The sequence below is a fragment of the Chlamydomonas reinhardtii genome, chromosome 2 (genome assembly GCF_000002595.2).
Source record: "Chlamydomonas reinhardtii strain CC-503 cw92 mt+ chromosome 2, whole genome shotgun sequence".
NCBI classification, from domain to species: domain Eukaryota; kingdom Viridiplantae; phylum Chlorophyta; class Chlorophyceae; order Chlamydomonadales; family Chlamydomonadaceae; genus Chlamydomonas; species Chlamydomonas reinhardtii.
Window position 1 is genome coordinate 1,405,749 of NC_057005.1, and position 21,852 is coordinate 1,427,600.

The 21,852-nt window shown below is 64.7% G+C and overlaps 4 protein-coding genes across 4 annotated transcripts in view; 3 read left to right on the forward strand and 1 right to left on the reverse strand.

Moving 5' to 3' along the window:
• The first annotated feature begins 342 nt into the window (after positions 1–342).
• On the forward strand, positions 343–6,924 carry CHLRE_02g083400v5 (uncharacterized protein). The gene is made up of 11 exons (XM_043059284.1): positions 343–1,011; positions 1,374–1,459; positions 1,778–2,222; positions 2,509–3,082; positions 3,610–3,738; positions 4,309–4,371; positions 4,742–4,896; positions 5,126–5,233; positions 5,449–5,544; positions 5,772–5,861; positions 6,180–6,924. The coding sequence occupies exons 1-11, from the start codon at positions 370–372 to the stop codon at positions 6,279–6,281; spliced, it is 2,490 nt and encodes an 829-aa protein (XP_042926918.1). The 5' UTR covers positions 343–369; the 3' UTR covers positions 6,282–6,924.
• A 158-nt stretch (positions 6,925–7,082) lies between these two features.
• On the forward strand, positions 7,083–13,518 carry CHLRE_02g083450v5 (uncharacterized protein). Its single transcript, XM_043059285.1, has 10 exons — positions 7,083–7,481; positions 8,372–8,475; positions 8,700–9,022; positions 9,165–9,463; positions 9,929–10,063; positions 10,358–10,616; positions 11,486–11,646; positions 11,920–12,060; positions 12,196–12,480; positions 12,826–13,518. Exons 1-10 carry the CDS (start codon positions 7,308–7,310, stop codon positions 12,946–12,948), a joined length of 2,004 nt encoding a protein of 667 aa, XP_042926919.1. The 5' UTR covers positions 7,083–7,307; the 3' UTR covers positions 12,949–13,518.
• Positions 13,519–13,536: 18 nt separating this feature from the next.
• Positions 13,537–19,722, reverse strand: CHLRE_02g083500v5 (uncharacterized protein). The gene is made up of 14 exons (XM_043059286.1): positions 19,196–19,722; positions 18,821–18,927; positions 18,499–18,573; positions 18,112–18,215; positions 17,450–17,697; positions 16,954–17,250; positions 16,473–16,716; positions 16,160–16,270; positions 15,899–15,939; positions 15,473–15,613; positions 14,887–14,960; positions 14,593–14,650; positions 14,292–14,423; positions 13,537–14,123 (listed from the first exon to the last, which is right to left on the reverse strand). The coding sequence occupies exons 1-14, from the start codon at positions 19,313–19,315 to the stop codon at positions 13,923–13,925; spliced, it is 1,953 nt and encodes a 650-aa protein (XP_042926920.1). The 5' UTR covers positions 19,316–19,722; the 3' UTR covers positions 13,537–13,922.
• A 180-nt stretch (positions 19,723–19,902) lies between these two features.
• CHLRE_02g083550v5 (uncharacterized protein) overlaps positions 19,903–21,852 on the forward strand; it is a 5,462-nt gene continuing 3,512 nt past the window's right edge. Inside the window, exons 1-4 of the mRNA XM_043059287.1 lie at positions 19,903–20,250; positions 20,800–20,903; positions 21,295–21,367; positions 21,575–21,680. Of these exons, the coding sequence (XP_042926922.1) occupies positions 20,005–20,250; positions 20,800–20,903; positions 21,295–21,367; positions 21,575–21,680 (529 nt within the window). The 5' untranslated portion in view covers positions 19,903–20,004. The remainder of the gene's footprint in view (positions 20,251–20,799; positions 20,904–21,294; positions 21,368–21,574; positions 21,681–21,852) is intronic.

Sequence of the window (21,852 nt, forward strand, 5' to 3'; positions counted from 1 at the left end):
TTACCAGCTTGGTCAACCGAACCCGTCCCCGCAAGTCTACGAGCCTCCACAGCTGGCAGCATTGCGGCCCGAGCTCGGGTTGGGCTGCGCGGCCTGGTCTCGGCCGCCCCCCACAGCCCGCACCTGCCCCAACCCCAGCTTGCGTCAGGACTGGGTGGCTTAGGACTGGGTGGCCGCGCACCGGCTGTAGCGTGGGCCGCGCGCAGCTACAGCTATCTGCCAGGACGCGGCGTCGTTGCCGGCCACCGCGGCGCAGCCCGTGCGAATGCCGCCGGCAGTGCCAGCAGCCGCCCAGAGTCAGGACACGTCTCTTTAGTGATAGCCTCAGTGGCACTTCAAATCAATCGCACTGGTAGCAGTAGTGAAGACATGGCGGCTACTACGGCAGCAGCAGCGGCGGCGCCAGCAACAGCAGTAGCCCCACAGGTCGAGGCCGAAACCACAGCTGAGGCGGAGGCTGCTGGGCGGCTGTCGGTGCTGCCAGTGGCCCCGCCGCTGCCGGCGTTGTCACCGACAGCTCTTGCGCCCGGGATGGCAGCAGCTGTGGCTGCTGGTGTGGGTGCGGGTGCGGATGGCGGCACTGCGGCAGGCAATGCGGGGAGCGGGGCAGAGCCGGAAGTGGAGGCAGCAGCCGTGGTGGAGGCGAAGGAGGAGGAGGGGGAGGGGGAGGAGGGGGAGGAGGTGGCGGCAGTAGCAGCGCCTTGTCCCTGGATGGACTCGGGGCTACAGCCAGTGGACCCCTTGGCGGTTCTGGCGCCGCTGTGCGGCTGGCGCAGCGCCGACAGCGCCGCCGCTGCTACTGCTACTGCTGCTACTGCTGCTACTGCTGCTACTGCTGCTTCCGGTGCTACTGCCTTGCTGCCTGATGCCGGCAGCGCCAAGGAGCCACAACAGCAGCAGCAGCAGCAGCAGCAGCAGGGGCCCGGCTGGCCTGTGACGCTGGACCTGCCGGTGTGCGGCAACCTGGACGGCCTGAGTGCGGCGGAGCTGCCCTCGGCACTGCAGCTGCAGGTGCGCGGGGACACCAGTGCGTGGGCGGCTTATCTCATCAGCCGCGTGTTGATAGCATAACAATAAAAGCAAGCCCGGCCAGGCGGTCGGAGTGACTTGCGGATACCTACCAAAAGTTTCAATACCGTCCGTGTGTGTGTGTGTGTGTGTGTGTGTGTGTGTGTGTGTGTGTGTGTGTGTGTGTGTGTGTGTGTGTGCGTGCGTGCGGTACATTTGATGCGTTACTGTGGTGCGCCTGTGTGCGTACGTGCCACGAGAGCAGCAGGGAACGAAACACGCAGGGCAAAATGTTTGCGATGCCGCACAACGCTGACGGTAGGGTCATGCACGCGTATGCGTGTGTGTGTGTGCGTGTGTTGCAGGCGCTGCTGCAGCGGGGAGTGGATGTGGCCAGTGCTCTGGCGGCGGCGCACCCGCACGTGGTCAACCTGGACAAGATGGCTCGCAGGTGGGAGTGCATGGTTAGGGGTGGGGGGAGGAGGAGGAGGGCTGGGAGGGTGGGAAGGCGTGTGTGTGTGTGTGTTTGTGTGCGCGCGTCCGGGTTGAAGCGGCCGGACCGCTGCCGAGGGAGGGCCGCCGACCGGATGCAAGATAGGTGGGTGGGTGCGGATGAGGGCGCTGTAGTCTATGGGAGGTACTGCTGTGTAGTAAGAGGCAATAGCGGTGGCGTGCGTGCCTTCTTCGTGAATTGCTAGGCTCGTGCAAGAAAGCGTGGCGGCATGTCCGTTGTGTCGTGTGTGCGTGCGGGTTCACTTAAATACAACAGGATCCGAAGCGACCTGGAGTTTGTGCGGCGGTGCTTGCCGCTGCCGCCAGCGCCGCTGCAGCCCCCCGCGGACACAGCGGCCGCACCCGGCAGCGCCGATGCCGCGCAGCCGCTGGACCTCACCGGGGAGCCGGCGGCAGCAGCAACGGTAGCAGCACCAGCAACACTGGCACAAGCAGCGGCAGCAGCAGCAGCAGCAGCAACAGCAGCAGCAACAGCAGCAGCAACAGAGGAAGAGGCGGCGGCACTGGCAACACAAGCGGAGGAAGGGTCGGTGACGTCTACAGCGGCGGGCGCAGCAGCAGGGGGCAGCAGGGTGAAGGCGAAGGCGAAGAAGGGCAAGGGCGGGGGTCGTGGCGTCAGCACGCCGGCGGCGCCGCCACCTCGCCTGGTGCTGACGCCGGAGCGAGTGCAGGGCATTATCAACAACCTACGCGGATTCCAGGTGGGTGTGGGGGCTGGTGGTTGGGGGTGACAGTGGCAGTGGTAGCGGCGGCAGCAGTCCGATGGTGGGGTGGGCGCGCGCGGCGGGGGGCGCGGGGCCTGGGGTTGAGTGGTGGGAGTGCTGGCAGGGAGCGGCTGGCTGCTGCCTTCCCCTTCCCCTCCAAGCACGTGGTCCTTGCCCAAGACTCCCCCTGTACTGCCCCGCCCGGTGCCGTGCCGTACTGTGCCGTGCTGTGCCGTACTGTGCTGCCTCCCCTGCCCTGCCCCATGTGCTCTCACACTCACAGGGGGAGCTGCTGGCGGCGCAGCTGGCGCCCGGGGTGGTGGGGGTGCTGCGCCGCTTCACCGCGGGGCGCGCAGGGCCGCCGCAGCCGCCGCCACCGCCGGGCTCGGGCCCCGCCGCAGCAGCAACCCCTGCCGCTGTCGCTGCAGCAGCAGCTGCCGGCATGGCGACAACAGGGACGGCTGCTGGCGCGTTGCAGCCGGCGGCGGTGGCGCTGGCTGCGGCAACGGTGGGGCAGAAGCGGCCGCTGCAGCACGAGGTGGAGGCGGCGGAGGCGGCGGAGGCGGAGGCGGGCAGTGATGGTGCGGCAGCAGGCGCCGGAGGAGCAGATGGTCCGGATTCCGACCTGTGGCGCAACCCGGGCTTGGCCTTGGCAGAACGACAACATCCACATCCAATGGAGCAGCAGCAGCAGCAGCAGCAGCAGCAGCCAAAGCAGCAGCAGCCAAAGCAGCAGCCACCGCCGCGTGTGGATGAGGTGCTGGTGGCAGAGGTGGATGTGGTGGCTCAGGGCGGCCACGTGTGGGTGGAGGTGAAGAACCAGGAGGCGTTCGGGCTGGAGAGCGTGCACTGGACCGGTAGGAGGGGAGGGAGAGCGTGCAGTGGAGGGGTAGGAGGGGTGAGAGCGTGCACTGGACTGGTAGGAGGGGGAGGGAGAGCGTGTACTGGACGGGTAAGATGGAGGGGGGCAGGGGGGGGGAGGGGATGGCACTGGACCGGTGAGGGAGTGGAGGGGGAGGGGGAGAGCGTGCACTGAACCGGTGAGGGGGAGGGGAGGAGAGGGAGGGGGAGAGAGAGAGCGTGCATTGGACGGGTGGGGGGAGGGAGGGAGGGAGGGAGGAAGGGATGGGGAAGCGTGCACCGTACGGGTGAGAATGGGGGCGGGAGGGAGGGAGGGGCAGGGGAGAGTGTGCACTGGACGGGTGAGGGGGAGGGGGTTGCGGAGGCGCTCTCCGTGATGCTACGTTTCCGTGAAGCTGCCTTGCCCAGCCGCATCGTACTGACATCCTTTGTGCGTTCCTTCCCATGCGCTCTCTTGTAACCACACACGCACGCACGCACCCGACCTCTGCATGTGTGTTTCTCGCTCCCCCCTTCCCTCCAGGCGCAGGCAAGGGCGCGGGCAAGGGCCTGCGGCGGCAGGTGGAGGAGCTTGTGGCGGTGGCGGCGGCGCCGCAGCACTGGCGCCGCTGGCGGCCGCCTGCTGTAGTGCTGTTCTTCCCCGACCCCAGCTGTGAGTGGGAGGTGTGTGTATGTGTGTGTGTGTGTGGTGGGGTTAACTCTGAACCAATCCCAAAAGGAAACAGCAGCTGTGTGTGTGTGTGTGTAGGTGGAGGTGGGGTGCAGGGGTACGGGGAGGGGCCGGGCTGGGGTGTGTGGCTGCGTGTCTGAGGAAGAGGCGGGGGTTGTGGGCCGGAGCCCTGTGGCCCGGTCAGCCTCCTGTCGTTGGGAGTGGGGGCGCCTGACGTGCCATACCCGGACGTGCCATACCCGGACGTGCCATACCCGGACGACCCCTGGCTGCTCACTGCTGACCTCCCTGGCTGCTGCGGCCCCCGCCCCCACTATATTCATATTTGATACACACCATCCCATGGATGGCTACCCCCCCTCCCGCCCCACTCGCATGCTGTACCAATGTGCCATTGTGGCTGCAACTTCCCTTCTTCTTACCTAATCATGATTGTAACCCCCCCATCATCGGTACGCACAACACCACACCTGCTGTCTACTTCGCTACACTTCTCTGTACCAATCCTTGCAACCCCCCCCCCACCTACCCACCCGCCGCCCCCCCCTGCAGTGGCGCACCCGGCTGTGGTGCGGGAGCTCCGGGCCCTGGGCGCACACGTGGCGCTGGGGCCAGGTGCGCGTGCGTGTGTGTGCGGGGGAGGGAGGGGGCATGTGTGTGTATGTATTGGCCTGTGCGTGTGTACGCCTGTGTGTCTGTTTGCATGCGTCTCCGCCATCGTGCGTCCCGGGTGCTGAAACCCCACGCATGCCGGCATGCGCCCCTGCCCACATGCGCCCCTGCGCCGCTGTGGTGCCGCCGCCTCCTGAGTCCTGGACCACCACAACCCCTGGAACCCCTCTCCCGCCCTGACACGCACACACACACACACACACACACACACACACACACACACACACACACACACTAACACTAACACACACTAACACACACACACCACACACACACACACACACACACACACACACACGCCCCCTACATGCAGAGGCTCTGCGCACCGGGCTGCCGCCGCCGCCGCCGCTGCCTGCCGCCACGTGTCTGGACGTGACGGCCATGTGCGGCCTGGTCAGCGAGATGAGCCACGGCGGCGCGGCCGACCCGGGAGTCCGGGCCTGGGCGCAGCGCACCGGGCACTGGGTGGTGGGTGGGGGCCGGGGGAGGGGGGGGGCGCGTGGGCGGGCGGTGAGGGAGGAGGGGGTGAGGGAGGAGGGGGTGTTATGTGCCCGAGCCAAGGAAATACGGTAGGTCGCAAGAGTCAAGGAAGCGTCGGGGGGGATGGGGGGCCTCCCTCACTCCAGGGTTCGGCTTGGAATCAAGTACCAAACACACATACACACGCACATGCACACACACGCACATGCACACGCAGGAGTGCCTGGCTGCGGAGCGGTCTCGGCCGCTGCTGGAGGAGGTGGGGCCGCTGGTGGGCGGCGGGCGGCCCCTGCTGGCGGCGGCGGCGGCAGTGGCACAGTTCCAGGTGCGTGCGGGTGTGTGTGTGTGTGTGTGTGTGTGTGTGTGAGATGTGCCGTGTTTGCTGCGGCATATGCGTACCGGGGTGCACAGGGGGACGCACAGGCTCGCTGACCCAGCCAACCCACCGCCTCCTGCACGCCCGCCTGCCTGTCTGCACCGCCACACCGCACCACCACCCACCCACGCGCCGTACACACCGCCCACACACCCGCCCCGCAGACGCTGCTGGACATGTTCGGCGGGCCGCGGGAGCGGCGGCGCTGGACGCAGCTGCGGTCGCGGCTGCAGGTGGTGGACACGCAGGCGCACCCGGAGGTGAGGGGCGGAGGAGGAGGGGTGTGTGTTTATCAAAAGGTGCGTGTATGCCAGTGTGCGTGTAAATGTGCTCCATCAATTGTGTTTCATATGTGTCCGTGCTGGGGTTACAGCTAGATTGCCGCCCTGTTCCTGCAACCCACCACTGTCCACCTCCCTCGCGGCACCAGCCCTTCCCCCTCCCCTTAACTAATCATGAATGTACACCCCCCCCCCTCCCCCTCCAGGAGCTGTCTGACCGCTGCCGGGCGCTGCTGTCCGAGTGCCTGGGGCGCGACCAGCTGGCGGTGTTTGGGCTGGGCGACGGGCGCAGAGCGGTGCGTGGGAGGGAGGAAGGGAGGGAGGGAGGGAGGGAATGGTACGGTGGCGGTGGCGGTGGGAATGGTGTCGGTTGGGGTGGGGGACGAAGGATGGTTGGAGTGCGGGGGTTGCTCTGAGCCTGGTCCCTCGGTGCTGGTCAAAGTGCTGTAGCCGTCCAATGTCTGCCTGCTGCTGAAGCTGCTACTTACTGCCACCTGCTACTGCTCCTACTTCTGCCGCCTGCTACTGCCACGACTGCCACTTTTGCCACTACCGCTGCTGCCGCCTGCTACTGCCGCTATTGCCGCTGCTGCCTGCTGCTGCTACTGCCGCAGCTGACGCTGACCGCCAACGGCAATGCGGTGCGGAGTGCGGAGCGGCAGGGGGTGGCGCTGGAGGTGGTGCTTCACAGGCCCGTGTGGCTGACAGGGCGGTGACGGGGCCGGATCCCGTATGTCCCGCTCCCCGGGCGGTGCTGCATGGGGGGGGGGGAAGGGTTGGAGAAAGGGAGGGAGGGAGGCGGCGCGCGTAGCAGCGTGGGAGGGGGTGATGTGGGCGGATCTGTACGGCATCTGGTGCGCAGGCACAGGGAGCACACTGCTGCATGGGGCACAGGGAGAACATGGGGGAAGGCGGCGGGTGATAGATGGCGGCGCCGCGTGGCGTGGCGTCGCGTGGCGCGGCGTGGCGTGGCGTGTGAGGCGGCACTGCAGGGGCGGAGGCAGAGGAGGAAGCGGCGAGCAGGTCTTCGTGTGTGGGACCATGTGTGTCAACTGTCAAGGCACTCCTGCTTTTGAGCGTGTGCGCGTTGATATGAAGAACGCGAGCTGCCAACAGAGGCAGCTGCACAGGCCCATAGTGCGATTTTCAGTATACCGGACATTTTACAAAGCTTGACACGTTAGCATAATGCTTGGGGTGCACGCTACTGGTCAGAGGTGGGGGGGATACGGAGCAATTTGCGAGCACGGACTGGCACGGAGCAGGCAGGCAGGCGCGGACTGTAGGCGCGGAGCGGCAGGCCTGTGCTGGGGCCGCCTCAGACGTATTGACTGACACAACAGACATAATCGCCGAGCAGTTCACCAGCTGGGGATTTTTACTGCGTGCGAGAAGGGGGAAAACTGCGGCCGCAGGGGGTGTGAGAGCCTGCCGTTCGCATCGAGCGCAAATTCGCAGTTCTGGCGTGTTCGCGATAACCTTGTTGAGCAGCACATTAAGATCACAATTCTTTAGTTGATCTAACAATTAGCGCCATGCTGAAAGCCAATACTGTTTGCCCGCGCTCGGCTCGCCGCGGGGCCAACTGCTGCTCGCACCGCCGCGAACCTTTTATCCTTGCGCGAGCATGCGCTCTCGCTGCACCGAGTGCACTCCTGCAGCGCAAGCAGCGTAGCATAGACTTTGGCTTGAACCGGAAGCTACCAACGCGTCCGTTGGGTGCGACGTCGACGCGCGATTCCATGCGGGGCAGTTTGGTTCTGCGGGCCGCTGCCGCTGAGGGCCCGGCTGCATCGTCTGCGCAGCCTGCATCTCTGGATGAGGTGCTTGATGTGGCGGTCGTGGGCGGCGGGCCGTGCGGGCTCGCCTGCGCGCTGGCGCTGCTGCAAGTGCTGCCGGCAGGCACCAAGCTCAAGGCGAGTGCCGGGGATGGGGGCGGGAGAGGGCTCCTGTGCAGGAGAAGTTCTCTGGGCACGGGGCGAGGAGTGGGGTTTGCTTGGATCATGGTTGTGTGGCGGGGGTGAAGGGAGAGGGAAGGGAGGGTGACGGGAATGGACAGCGCTCTGCGCACTGCATGGCACGCGACAAGCCCCCCACACGTGCGCCCCCAAAACGCCCCAAGCCACCTGCGAGTGCCTCCCTCCCGCCCCACGACCACTCCTGCCTCCGGCCGGTCGCCTTCCCTCCCCGTGCCGCCGCCCCGTACCTGCCAGCGCCTCCCCATGAACCCCCACCACCACCACCACCACCAAACACACATTTCCCCTCCAACCTGCTGCGCCTGATCACCGCCGCCATCGTCTGCCTGCTCATGCCCCTGGACCCCCCAAAAAACACACACACACACACACACACACACACACACACACACACACACACACACACACACACACACACACACACACACACACACACACACACACACACACACAGTTCGGCTGCGATCAGCGGGCGGGCTATTCGGGTTAGGAGTGCCTGGGAACGTTGTAGGACACTCGCATGGGCTTGCACCCTTGGGATCGTGTGGACACTAATCCCCACCCAAGGTTAGGTAGATGGGCGTAACAGGTGCTTCGGGTAAGTATGGTCTCGGCTCGGCAGGTCGGTCGGCTGCGGTAAGTATACTCTGAAGGTAATCCGCGGCCGTAATTCTGCATCGCATACACTGTCCTACGCGTAATGTTTTCCTTGTGCTCTTTAACACACACACACACACAAGCACGCCTCCTCAAACCCCCCTTCCACGGGTATCCACACCTCCACCCACACCCACACCTCCTCCCACCCCCTCCTCCCCCTCCTCCAGGTTCTGGAGGCCAGCCCCGCCTACACACAGCAGGGCGCGGGTGTGCTGCTCAACATTAACGGGGCGCGGGCGCTGGAGGCCATCCACCCCAGCCTCATGCCCAGGTAGGTACAGGGGCGAGCGGAGGCATTGGGGCGCCTGGCTGACCCCTTGCCCGCAATAAGCCCCCGCCCCTCTCACCCCATCCTCCCTGCCCTCTTCCCTCTGCCATCTTCCCTCTCCCCCCAATGTGCCTGGCGACTCTTCGCTTCTGCTTAATCATGAATGTAACCCCCTCACACACACACACACACACACACACACACACACACACACACACACACACCAGCCTGGCCGCCCGCTCTGAGCTTCTGGCGGGCATGTTCACCTACAACGACGTCACCGGCGACCGCATGCCCTGGAGCCGCGGCGTGGACCACGCCGCGGCGCTGACCGCCGGCAGCAGCAGCAGCAGCGGCAAGCAGCAGCAGCAGACACAGACACAGCAGGCTGCGGCGGCGGCGGGAGGAGCAGGAGTGGCTACGGCGGGCAGTAGCGCTGCTTCCGATGGTGGCGGCAGTAGCAGCAGCAGCGGCACCGGCGGCTGGTATAGTCCAGGGCTGATAGAATGGAATGAGATTCGTGCCGCGTTGTACGGCTCGCTACCCCCGGGTGAGTGTGCCCGTGCCACGCACATTTCACCAGAAGCATTCTCACCAGAGCCTTACTGCCACCCTGCAACATCACACACCAATACTCATGAAACCGCAACGTCTGAAAGCCCGCACCGCTGTTCAACAAATCGGGCCGACAGGCGTTGTGGAGTTTGGCTGCAAGGCCGTGTCCTGTGCCGCACCCGCCGAGGCGGCTACTGCTACTGCTGCCACTGCTGCTGCTACATCCACTGCCGCGGGGGGTGCTGTTACAGCCACTGCCGCGGAGGGTGCTGCTACTGCCGCCGCCGGGGCTACTGCCGATGAGCAGCAGCAGCAGCAGCTGTACGAGCTGGACGTGGTCCGGACGGGGCCGGGGCCGCAGCGGGGGCAGCGGGTGGTGGTGCGTGCGCGGCACGTGATTGCGGCGGACGGATACTTCAGCCGCGTGCGCCGGACGGTGAGAGGGCGGCGGGTCAGGGGCGGAGTGTAGTAGGACAGTCAACAAAAGACACATCTAGATGCCCCAGGGCGTGTTCCGCAGGGTTATGTACCGAATGTGGTGTAGAACTATATATAGCGTTACGCCTACACGGAGTGTGGGGTCTGGGAGGGTCCAGAGGGCATTGACGTGTTGTGATGCCATGGATGATGGACAGGTGAGCATCACATGCTGGCTCCCGCTGAGCATTGCTGCATCTCCCGAGGAGAAGCCCCACCACTGATGGCTGCTGCCCATCCCACCCGCGCACCGCCCATGCACCCCTCCTCTCTGCCCCTCCACACACAAACAACCAAACACACACACACACACACACACACACACACACACACACACACACACACACGCACGTTCCCCTCGCGACCTTCCCCTTGCATATGTCCTCCTGACACACGCCCGTGCCGCCCTCCTCCCGCCCGACAGGCGGGCGACGGCAGGACGCCCGTGTTCCGGGAGCGGCTGACGTGGCGCGGCAGTGTGGCCCGGTCCGACCTACTGGGGGCGGCGGGCGGGCGGGCGCCGCGGCCCGTCTGGCTGGACCCGGAGCAGGACCCGCAGGTGGGGGGGCCTGGTGTGTTGGGGGGAAGGGGGCGGGGGAGGGGAGGAAAACGAGAGGACGAGGGAGGAGAGGGAGTACAAGGGCAAGGTGACCCTCTAATGCGCTTGCGTGCCTGCCGCCCCATGCCCCAATTCCACCCTATCCACCCCCCACTACCACTTCCTTAACTAGTCCTTTGAATGTAACACCCACCCTACCCACCCTACCCACCCTATCCACCCAACCCACCCTGCCCACCCCACCCACCTTACCCACCCGCCCTACCCTACCCTACCCCCGCCCCCCCCCACCAGGGCGCCGTCAGCTCCCACGTGTGGACGCCCATGGGTCCCGAGGGCCGCCCGCCACCGGGGCCGCCCGAGACGCTGGTGCTGGTGTACCCGGCCGGCGCCAGCGGCAGGCTGGTGTTCGCGGCCTTTGCGCCGCTGTCGCGACTGCTGGCGGCGGGGGAGCAGTGGCCGGCGCCGGCGGAGGCTGGAGAGGAGAAGGGGGCGGGGAAGGCGGAGGCGGAGGGCGGCGAGGCTGGGGACGGCCCTGTCAGTGTCCACCTTGGTGAGAGCGCATGTGTGTGTGTGTGTGCGTGTGTGTGCGTGTCTGTGTCTGTGTCTGTGTCTGTGTCTGTGTCTGTGTCTGTGTCTGTGTCTGTGTCTGTGTCTGTGTCTGTGTCTGTGTCTGTGTCTGTGTCTGTGTCTGTGTCTGTGTCTGTGTCTGTGTCTGTGTCTGTGTCTGTGTCTGTGTCTGTGTCTGTGTCTGTGTCTGTGTCTCTGTCTCTGTCTCTGTCTCTGTCTCTGTCTCTGTCTCTGTCTCTGTCTCTGTCTCTGTCTCTGTCTCTGTCTCTGTCTCTGTCTCTGTCTCTGTCCTCTGTCTCTGTCTCTGTCTCTGTCTCTGTCTCTGTCTCTGTCTCTGTCTCTGTCTCTGTCTCTGTCTCTGTCTCTGTCTCTGTCTCTGTCTCTGTCTCTGTCTCTGTCTCTGTCTCTGTCTCTGTCTCTGTCTCTGTCTCTGTCTCTGTCTCTGTCTCTGTCTCTGTCTCTGTCTCTGTCTCTGTCTCTGTCTCTGTCTCTGTCTCTGTCTCTGTCTCGGTGTCTCTGCGTCTCTGCGTCTCTGCGTCTCTGTGTGTGTCGCTGTGTGACTACGGTTTCCACGGTTATTCTGCCAGATCACGTGAATCGTGTATCTGGTATAACCAACGACAGGGCTCTGTGTGTCTGTGTTGTGCCTCTGTGTCTCTGTGTCTCTGTGTGTGTCTGTCTCTGTGTCTCTGTGTCTCTGTGTGTCTGTGTATCTGTGTGTTCGTGTCTGTGTGTGTGACACTGTGCGTGCTAACCACTTCTATCGTTTCCTTCCCATTCATTCCTAGCATCCCGCCCTATCCTCTCCGTGACAATGCGGTCCTGCTGACCCTCTGACCCTCTGACCCTCAGGCGGCTCCTCCACGGGCGCCGCCGGCCCCACCGCACTGCGGCGGCTGCTGGCCACCTTCCGCCACCTGCCGCCCGACCTGCTGCAGCTACTGGCGGCCGCGCCGCCGCACACCGTCACGGAGCACGGCATCTCCTTCCATGACGTGGAGGGCTTCGTGCAGGTCAGGGGCCGGAGGGGTGGAAGGGTGGGCGGGTGTGGGGAGGTGTGGGCAGGTGTGGGAGGGGGGGAGATGTGGGGAGTGGCGGGGGCAGGGGCTGAGCAGTGCAAGCATCAAGACGCTCAGCGGGAGGTACGCTAACAAGCAGCGGGGATGGGGACGGGGGCGAAGCTGGGCGCAGCCGTGATGGCGCCACGCCGCCACATCACGCCAACACAACACACGGCAGCGCACACGCACACACACTTTCGCTGTCTGTTATCTTCTGCAACACAGGGCGCCTGGGCCCGGGGACGGCTGCTGGCGGTGGGCGACGCCGCGCACTCCGGCCCCACCGATGGCCAGGGCGCAAACCTAGCCATGGAGGATGCGGCAGTGCTGGGCGCGTGCGTGCGGAAGCACGGCCTGGGGCCCGAGGTAAGCACGTCCCTCTCTCAGTCTTACACCTCACATTGGCGAACACATCGGCGTCATCTGCTCTGCCGCGTATATTTACGGCGATGCGCGTGTTGTACGACTAAGGTAATGACTAGTGCACGCCCGCCCCCACAGGCGTTTGCCGCCTGGGAGGCCGCCCGGCAGCCGCGGGTGGCCGCCATCCTTGGCGACCGCACGCCCAACGCCGCGGTGCGCACCCCCCTTATCCAGCAGGCCGCGTTCGAGCGGCTGTGGTCGGCGGAGCAGGTGGCGGCGGCGGCGGCGGCGGCGGCAGGGGCGGCGGCAGGGGCAGGTGCTGAGGGTGCTGAGGGTGCTGGAAGTGAGGGTGGGGTGCCGCTGGAGGTGGCGGCGCAGGTGGCGGCTGCGGCGGCGGCTGGCGGCGAGGCGGCGGCGGCTGAGGTGAGATACGTGAGCGTGTGCTTTTGTGTGCGAAATGTTGCGGCCTCGAGAGTCGAGACCCTGCAATGCCGGACAGTGCAGGGTGCCGAACCCCCGGTAGGGAGGACATGAGGTCCAGCCGGCGGGTCAATGGCACAGACACACACACACACACACACACACAGACACACACACACACACAGACACACATATACACACACGCGCACACGCACACACACACACACACACACACAGACACGAACACACACACGCACACACACACACGAACACACACATATCCTGACTTCCATCACTACCTCTCAAGCCTTGTCGCGGCCCGGCCCGCCATTGCATGGCTGCTGACAGGTGCTGACCGAGTGGTCGCGCGAGGCGGTGCGGACCACCCTGCTGGGCAAGCTGGCGGCGCGGCCCGCCTTCACGCCGCAGCCGGTGCAGCAGGCGCCGGCGGGGAGCTGGTCGTTCCGTTAGATGAAGGAAGGAAGGCGCACAGGCGCTTTGAGCAATCTATTGTCATATTGCATGCACGCACACCGGCACACGTCTAAGTTAAATGTATGCCTTTGGGTGGATGTGGCGTCTTGTTTGAGTTGGCGTGGGGTAGGCAACGTCCAATCAATCGGCAGGAGACCTAAGCAGTTGGAAAGCTTCATGCCTGTCGGTCGCATCACTGATTCCCTGATGCTGATTGAACCTGATTGACACATATGCAGAAGCGGTGGACACGGCTATGTATGGCCTATCTGCGACTCTGCGACAGATGCAATATTACAAGTTGGATTTAGATCACAGTGACTCCCCCGGATCACCTGGTATCACGTCTCCTGATCTCCAGATGCATCTGAGGCCGCCAGGCAGGGGACCGCCCGGCCCCACACGTCATCAGGCTAAGTGGCTGATGATGCTAAGCATGTGATGCAACCGTATGGCGGTGCAAATAACTAGCAGCAAGTTTGCAGGCGTCTGGGGCCACCAGGACCGACGCTACCAACCGCTACAGCCTACAGGCTAGCAGCTACGTGGATGTAAATGGCGTATCAAACACGATGGGATTTAGCTACGAGCCAGTAAGTTCATGCATCTTCAGGATGTAGGACATGTAGTCGTGCGCCCTCGCTCCCTCAACACATGTATCTCCGAGCGTCTCGCACTGAACACTTCCGCACGCTCTCTCCTTGCTTTCACTCATGGTGCCCTAAAGAATGCCGAGCTAGTAAAACCTCTCCCGAACCGCAAAACAGACACAAACACATGAAAACACACGGTAGCAGCCGTCACCCACCCAGCAGGTCCACGGCCGAGTGCCTCGCGAATGATGTGCTCTGCTGGGTGCTGCAGTAGATCGACCCGGCCAATCAGTTTGCGAAGGAACACACTGAAAACGCCCACACCTGCTGAAAGCTCACGGCACACCCTTAAGCGAGCCGTCTCACGTGTACAGCAGCCTAGGACGAGGTGGCCGAGGACTTGGCCGCACCCACGGCCGCCGCCGCCACAGCAGGTGCCTGCGGCGCCTGCTGCTGCTGCGGGTCCGCGGCGGCGGGCGGCGCCGGGTCCGCGTCTGCGGGCGAGGCGATCACACCCGCGTCCACGGCCTTGAGCACCACCGCCTCGCGCAGCGCCGACCAGGCCCAGGCGCGGATGACCTGCATAAGCACGGAACACGGTAATTACGTGCGCACTAACAGCAGAAAGATCAAGGCAATTTTACGGCCGAGCGCTCTTCATCTCAACGGACGGGATGGATTCCTGTTGTAGGGTGCATCTGAAAACCCATTTACACATACCCCCTGAGCAACGAACCCACCACGCACCTGCGTTGCGGCGGCGTCATCGCCCGCCGCCACAGCCCGGGCCGCCGCCTCCGCCACCTGCGGCGGCGGCTTCAGGTAAGGCCGGGCCGATGATGAGCCCTCCTGGGTCGCCGCCGCCGCTGCCTCAAGCACCTGCGTCGCCATAAGGAGAGGTCGCAGGAGGAGGGCGGTCTCACGCGTGTTCCCCAGCGCGAAAACAACAATGACCTCGCTCGCCTCCCTGGCCCCTGACCACCTGGATTCGAGGGCGTAAGCAATGAGCCAGAAGGACATGCAGAGCGTAGGTGTACAAAATACACACCTGCTCGGGGCGCCACAGCGGCTCAAATTCCGCGCCCGCCATGCGGCCCCACTTCTCCCTGTGTCGTGCATGCGGGCACGTTGGCAAGGAGCATGAGAGCACGCCGTGCAGGCATGTGGGCGAGCGCCACATGGGCATAAGCGAGCCAGCGTTCAGCAGGAGCAGCCCTGCAGCCCGTGTTGGACTTGCATTGCGCCAACCGTGCACAATTCAGTCCCAATCCCATGCCCAATCCCATGCCCAACCCCATGCCCAACCCCAGGCCCAGCCCCACGCCTGCACGCACGCACTCACGCCGGCGGGATGGCCTTGTTGTACAGGTGGTCGTACAGGCGCGGCAGGCGGGCGGCCTCCCAGGCAGCGAATGCCTGCGCACGTGCACACGTGCGGGCGGGCGTGTCAGCGACATCGCACATGGTAAATTCGAGCGAGGCGGTGGCGGCGGCTTCACTCCTCAGGATGCGTTGTCAGTTGCAGCCTTAGTGCGTTTGCGATTGCATGTACGCATTATTGTGGCAAGGCATGCAGGACAATCAATCAAGCTGCAGGCCGCCGTACCACAGCCCGTCGCGACGACGCAGGGCTGGCCCCTCCCGACCAATCCACCCAGCAACACTCACGTCCGGTGCACGCGCATGCGCCCGACATCCCACCAGCACGCCACCCTGCGCTTCCTGCCCAGTCATGTACTCCCTGCCCTGTCATGTACTCCCTGCCCTGTCATGTACTCCCTGTCCAGTCATTTACTCCCCGCCCAGTCGTGTGCTCCCTGCCCAGTCATGCGCTCCCTACCTGCCACCCCGCACCCTACATGCCAACCCGCACCCCGCACGCATACCGCACGCACACCCGCACCCACGCCCAGCCCTCCCGCTCTCACCTCGGGCCCAAGGCCGTGCTTCCGCACGCACGCGCCCAGCACCGCCGCGTCCTCCAGCGCGAAGTTGGCACCGGTGCCGTCGGGCGGCCCCGCGTGTGCGGCGTCGCCCACATGCACCAGCCGGCCCCGCGCCCAGGCGCCCTGCCAGCGCAACACCACAGGAAGAAAGGTGTCCGGTGGTGTTCGGTGGTGTTCGGTGGTGTTCGGTGGCTTGAGTGATGATGGGAGAACACATTGGCTGAGAACGTTTGCCAAGGCCACGGCGGCTATGTATGTGAGTCAGTAGTGTGAGGTATGAGTCGAGAAGGCTGCTGGCTGCATTCGGCACACAAGCACGGATGCATGAGCGCTACTGCTGTGGCTGCCTAGCCCAGTGCATGAGCCCCGGCGGGCGGAACAGGCAGCCCCCTCATCGCCGCCACTCACCGGCGTCGCCATCTCCGGCGTGTGCTGGTACATGCCGAACTCTGTGTGTCACCGCCGTACACATCACACACGATGACAAGGAGGTACAATTACATCATATCAATCATGTTACTCATGAAGTCGTACTGCCCGTACATATTGTGTACCAAAATGCTAGCTGGCTGGCGCGGACAGCCTGACCGCCAGAGGCGCGCAATGCCAACGTAAAAAGTCAGTGTGTGTCCCACAGCAGATGGCCCCGGCCCCGGCGGCTACACGTACCCGACACGCGCTCCGGCGGGGTGGCGGCAGCGATGGAGCGCACGTCCGCTGGCAGGCCGTAGCCCGCCGCCACCGCCAGCGCCCGCTGCAGCGCAGCCACGCCGCGAGCACCTGCGCGTGTGTGGGAGGGAATACGCACACACACGCACATCACACAATGACGTCGCAAGTTAGGTAACAGTTCTACCGCGATAGAACAAACGGTATGGTAGCTCGTGGCACATGCGCCTTGCCGAACCACCGCAACTCTACCCCACGCCCGCGCCCACACGCCCACGCCCACACGCCCGTCCATGCCCAACCAGGCACTCACGCGAGCCGCCCACATGTGCGCCGTGCGCGTCGTCCGCCGCCGGCGCATCCGCCGACGGCGCAGCCGCCACCGCGCCGCCGCTGCTGTTAACCCCCGCCGGCTGTGGCGGCGGCGGCGGCGGGAAGTCCACTCCCGCCGCCTGCAGCACCGGCATATCGGCGTACATGCTCCACACCAGCCGGGAGCCGCCCGGGCCGGCAGTGGGCAGCGAGATGGGGTAAAACACAAAGCCCCGAGGCGCGGCCTGCGTGCGTGTGATGATGGGAAAGCGCGATCGGGAAGGCGAGTGTGTGTGTGTGTGTGTGTGTGTGTCCGTGTGTGTGCGTTGTCGTTTGTCTGTGCGATCGCCACACGCCGTCCAGCCCAGGCCCGCCCAGCCCACCTCATCCTGTGTACGTGCCATGTTTCGCGCCCTCAACCCACACACGCCAACCCACCCCACGCCACCCCACCCCCACAAGCCACCCCCCCACACACGCACCTGCACATCCAGCACGCGGTTGGGCCCGCCCGGCATCCAGCGGTGCACCGAGCGCATGCCGTCCGGGTGCAGTGCCGTGTCCAGACACTCGGGCAGCCGCAGCGCCGCCTGAACCCTCGGCCCCTCCTGGCCGCCAGCACCCGCCTTCCCCTCCTCCTCCTCCTTCCCAGCAGCAGCAGCAGCAGCACCAGCAGCAGCACCAGCAGCCGCCTGCACCGCCTCCATCAACTCAGCGGTGGTGAGGCTGCCGAACCAGCGCACCTTACCGCGGAAGGTGGGCTTGCCGCCGTCGCCGCCCTGTCCAAACGTCCGTTGCATCCGGCAGGGCAGGGCAGGCGGCGTGCGTGAGGGTCGCCATCAAGGCAACGGACAGCCCGGGCAGCGTGGGTGGGGCGGTGTTTTATCGATCACACCAAGCAAGCAAACTGGCCGAAGCAATTAACGCAAGCCCTTATGTGTGAAAGAGTTTTCCTCGACACCAACTGCTAGCACTCACCGTCCGGCGCACGCGGCTGAAGTAGCCGTCGGCCGCGACCACGTGCCGCGCACGCACCACCACCTCCTCCTCCTGCTCCTCCTCCCCCAGCCCCTGCTCTGAGCCGCCGCCCTCCGCGCCGGCCTCTCCGCCACGCCGCCGCATCATCCGCAGCTCATAGTAGCCGTCGCCGCTGTTATCGACATCGCCGTTGCCGCCCTGGGTGACCTCATCACAGCTGGTCACCTTGCAGCCGAACTGCACCGAGCCTGCAGCAGCGCATGTGCCCAACCATTAGCGTCCGCTCGTAGGGCAGGTAGCGCGCAGCATACATGCCTACACGTCTCCGTCGCCACCCCTGTCTCTGTCATCGCATGCACACATACCTCCTCGAGCAACTCGTCAACGTTCATCTGCCCGCGCCATCCCACCACCTATCGAAACGATAACCCCGCTTATGCACGCACGGCTCCGCATGACACGCGCACCCCGTGCCTCGCGTCCTCATGGCCCTCCTGTCCTGCGCCTAACCCCCTGCCGCTCGCCCTGCTGCTCCACGACGCCTCGGCCCCCTCCCATAAGTATTACGCTTGCGCTCGTTTGAGGTTGGTTGGGTTCAGTTTGGGCTGGGATTTACACCCCCCCCCCCCCCCACCCCCCTTCAAACCCTCTGCCCCCCTCACCCGGCGGTAGCAGCTCGTACAGCGCCGCCCGCAGCGTGCTCCACTGCACGTGGCAGGGCGTGTAGCCGGCCGCTCGCAGCCCGCCCGCGCGGTCCAGCGGCATGCTGCGAGGGCGGCGAGGCAGCGAGGGCAGCAGGCACACACATACACAGAGGGCCATGCGGAATAGGCACGTGCTCAGTCCAGGTGGTAGGTGTTGAACATGGCGTGCCCCTGGCACGTAGGGACCTGGCACGTACGGACCGAGTGGTGCGCGAGCACCACACCACCTCGGGCGTACTAGCTATGCCGATGTGTGTGGTCTCCTGGGTGGCAACCACCCTCGACCCACATGACCCACATGACCCACATGACCCCCCCTCCACACACACACACACACACACCCACCTGCCCGGCAGCAGCTCGCCGCTGACGTCGTCGTAGTCGCGCCAGTGGGAGAACAGCACTGCCTCATCGATGAGCCTGTATGTCGGGAGGGAGCGGCGTGTAGGTGTGTGTGGATATTGGGTGTGTGGCGGGTTGAGCGAGACGCAAGGTACGTTGCAGTCCCCTTCCATTCCCTGCCTCCCGTTCCCTCCCGCCCTTTCCCTCCCTCCCTTTCCCTCCCTACCAATCCCTCCCTCCTTCCCCCTTCCCTCCAGCCCGCAATTCAGCACATACATACACACAAGCACACTCTTTCCCCCTGTGCTATTACAACACCGCACACCTGTGCGGCAGGGTGGGCTCCAGCGCCCCCAGTGCCCTGACGCCGTTGAGGAACAGCCCCACAGCCGCGCCCTGGCTGGACGTGAAGGCGGCGCCCGCCTCAAACACCTGGACGCATGTGGCGAGACAAGGGTGCGCGGGAAGGCGTGGGAAGGCGTGGGAAGGTGCGTGCGCTGGTTTGGGTGTGCTGTCAATAACGTGGATAAGATAGGGTGAGCGCGCAGATGATTGCGCGGCCCCAGTACAAGTGGTGGTGATGAACCCCGCCGCACCCAGCTGAGACTAAACTTCGTACAAACACCTGCTTCCTAGCATCTCTCCACACATCATAGCGCGTATCAAGTTCATAGGGTCCCGCGCAGCCCACAGGGCCCACCTGCAGTCGAGTGCCCGGCGGGCAGGTGCGGAGGAGCGCCACCGCCGCGGCCAGCCCCGCCGGGCCGCCCCCCACCACCGCCACATCCAGGGGTGCAACCTCCTCAGCCGTGGCGCCCATGACTGCTGTCTGCGAAACTGCTGGCCTGAGGGCGCGCGTTGATCGCGCTTGCAGGGCAATGCTGCTGGCAAGAGTACTGCTTCTGCGGTGAGCGAGCGTTAGTGCCGCTTGTGGCCCCGGCAGCGCTGCACCACCTCGTAAGGTTGCTGTAAATGGCAGAAGCTGCTTGTAGTGCGCGTTGTTGAGCGCAGCGCGTGTGCGCGAGCGGGCGACAATCATGCAGCCTTGGCGTGTTGGGCTGCCGGCGATATAATACGGCTTCGGGACACCTGAGAGCCTTTCTGTTCCAGTGTACACAATTTGCGACTTCATGCTGTGAGCGCCAATCGTGACGTCGTGAGTTCACCCGTGGAGTTCACCCTGTCATAACTCAACGAGCGTGGTGTGCTTGACCAGCGCTGGTTAAGTACTGGAAATGCACAGATCGCATATTTTTATGAGCTACGACATTTTTCGGGCGGGGATGGCAGAACCCGCGCTTGCACCAACCCTGGCACCAACCGCTGTGGCGATCGCGACTCCCCCGCGACTCCCACGTGATCGACCCGGGCCCCTTGTCCCACAGTGCCACATAATCTTCTACCTTACCTTCCTTCCATCGTGTAACGGGTGCCATCATATAAAACTAGATTTGGGGACGCCCAGCACTGTCATCAGACATCAACGACAGATACTTGCGTACCAGAAGAATGCTCCAACGCAAGTTTCATGCCAGAACTTCCGGTGCTCATAATAGGCGACTTGCAGTCGGCGTAAGGAGCTCGCTGCAAGCGCAAGCGCCTGCGATTGTCAAGCCCCCGCAGTTGTCCGTGCATTCCGAGCACAGCTGTAAAGTCGTCTTTGATAACCTAGATGTGGCTATCGTTGGGGGTGGGCCTGCGGGGCTCGCGACTGCGGCCGCGCTGCTGCAAGCAAAACCGACGCTGAGAATTAAGGCAAGTATTGGCGCCAGTGTGCCCTGCCCACATGTATCTCGCATTTTGTTGCATGATGGGAAAGATATTGAGGGATACTGGTTTAAGGCCCGCCCGACGAAACACGCACCGGTCCACGCACTGGTGGCTGACTCCCTACGATCGGCTTCGGGTTTGACGGCGGCAGTAGTATGGAAAGCAGCTGCGCTGTGCTGCAGGGTCAGCAGGGCGGGCCAGTGGGGTGGGGGTTGGGCAGGGACCGGGGGTGGGGGTTCCTGGGCAGCCGCGTCACACACACGTCTAGGGTGCATGCCCTGGCGCGCCGTTTGCTCGCTCGCGGCACAGCCAACGCTGTCGCGGGCGCCCTTTTCGCGGCACCTGCGCACACGCCTCTTCGCCACTTGCCTCTGATGCGTCCTCCCTGCACACGGCATCCTTGTGCAAGTACGGAGCCCACCCTACACACTCCGCATCATGTGCATGCACACCGCACACGTACATTCATACACGCTTACCCACGTACACATATACACACATTTTACCTTCGTGCTTTACCACACGCACACGCAGGTGTTTGAGGCAAGCCCGGTGTTCCGCACCCAGGGCTCGGGGGTGCTCATCCAGACCAATGGGGCGCGCGCGCTGCAGGCCATCCACCCCGGCCTCATGCACAGGTGTGTGTCACTGGGGTTGTGTGTGTGTACCGTGCGTGTGTGTCGAGGGCCAAAGAGACTACACAGAAAGAGGGTATGGCAAGGGTATGCTGCCTGCTGTCTGTGCGGACAGGTGGGTTTCATGCCAGGGCACAGGCTGCTGGCCGCGTCAAAGCACTCCTGGCTGTGTTGTGTTGTGTTGTGCAGATGGCCGCATGTTGGCCGTCGCCCCTAACATGCCCTGCACACTTGCCGCCGCCATCCACAGCCATCCAATGTCATGCGATCACCACCACAGCCACCCGGCTGCCACCACTGCCATCCACGCGCTAGCACGGCCACGCCACTACCCCTAACCCCCGAACCCCAACTCCCCCAATCCCCCCCCGGCCGCCCTGTGCTTTGCCCCCAGGCTGGCTGAGCGCGGCGCGATCACCAGCGGCGTCTACCAGTACAACGACGTGAGCGGAGAGCGGCTGCCCTGGGTAAGAGATCGCGCGGGCGTGGGCTGAGCACTCGGCCTCCTGGAGGTGGCACCCAGGCGTCCCGACGTGCCGCACATCTCCCCCCGCCCAGACCACTCAAAAGGCAAGGCCGTATCACTGCTGGGGCCAGCCCGCTGACAGTTCCGCCGCCGCCCGACCGCCCGGCCTGCTACTGGCGCGGTATCGCCGTGCGGTGCATGTGTGTAGGTGGGCGGCAAGGACCCGCTGGGTGATGTGGAGCTGCGCGGCTGGGCCAACTGCCTGGTGCTGTGGAGTGACCTGCGGGAGGTGCTGGCGGCGGGGCTGCCGCAGGGTGAGGCGGAGGAGGGGCAGGAGGAGGAGGGAGGAGGAGGGAGGAGGGAGGAGGGAGGAGGGAGGAGGGAGGAGGGAGGAGGGAGGAGGGAGGAGGGAGGAGGGAGGAGGGAGGAGGGAGGAGGGAGGAGGGAGGAGGGAGGAGGGAGGAGGGAGGAGGGAGGAGGGAGGAG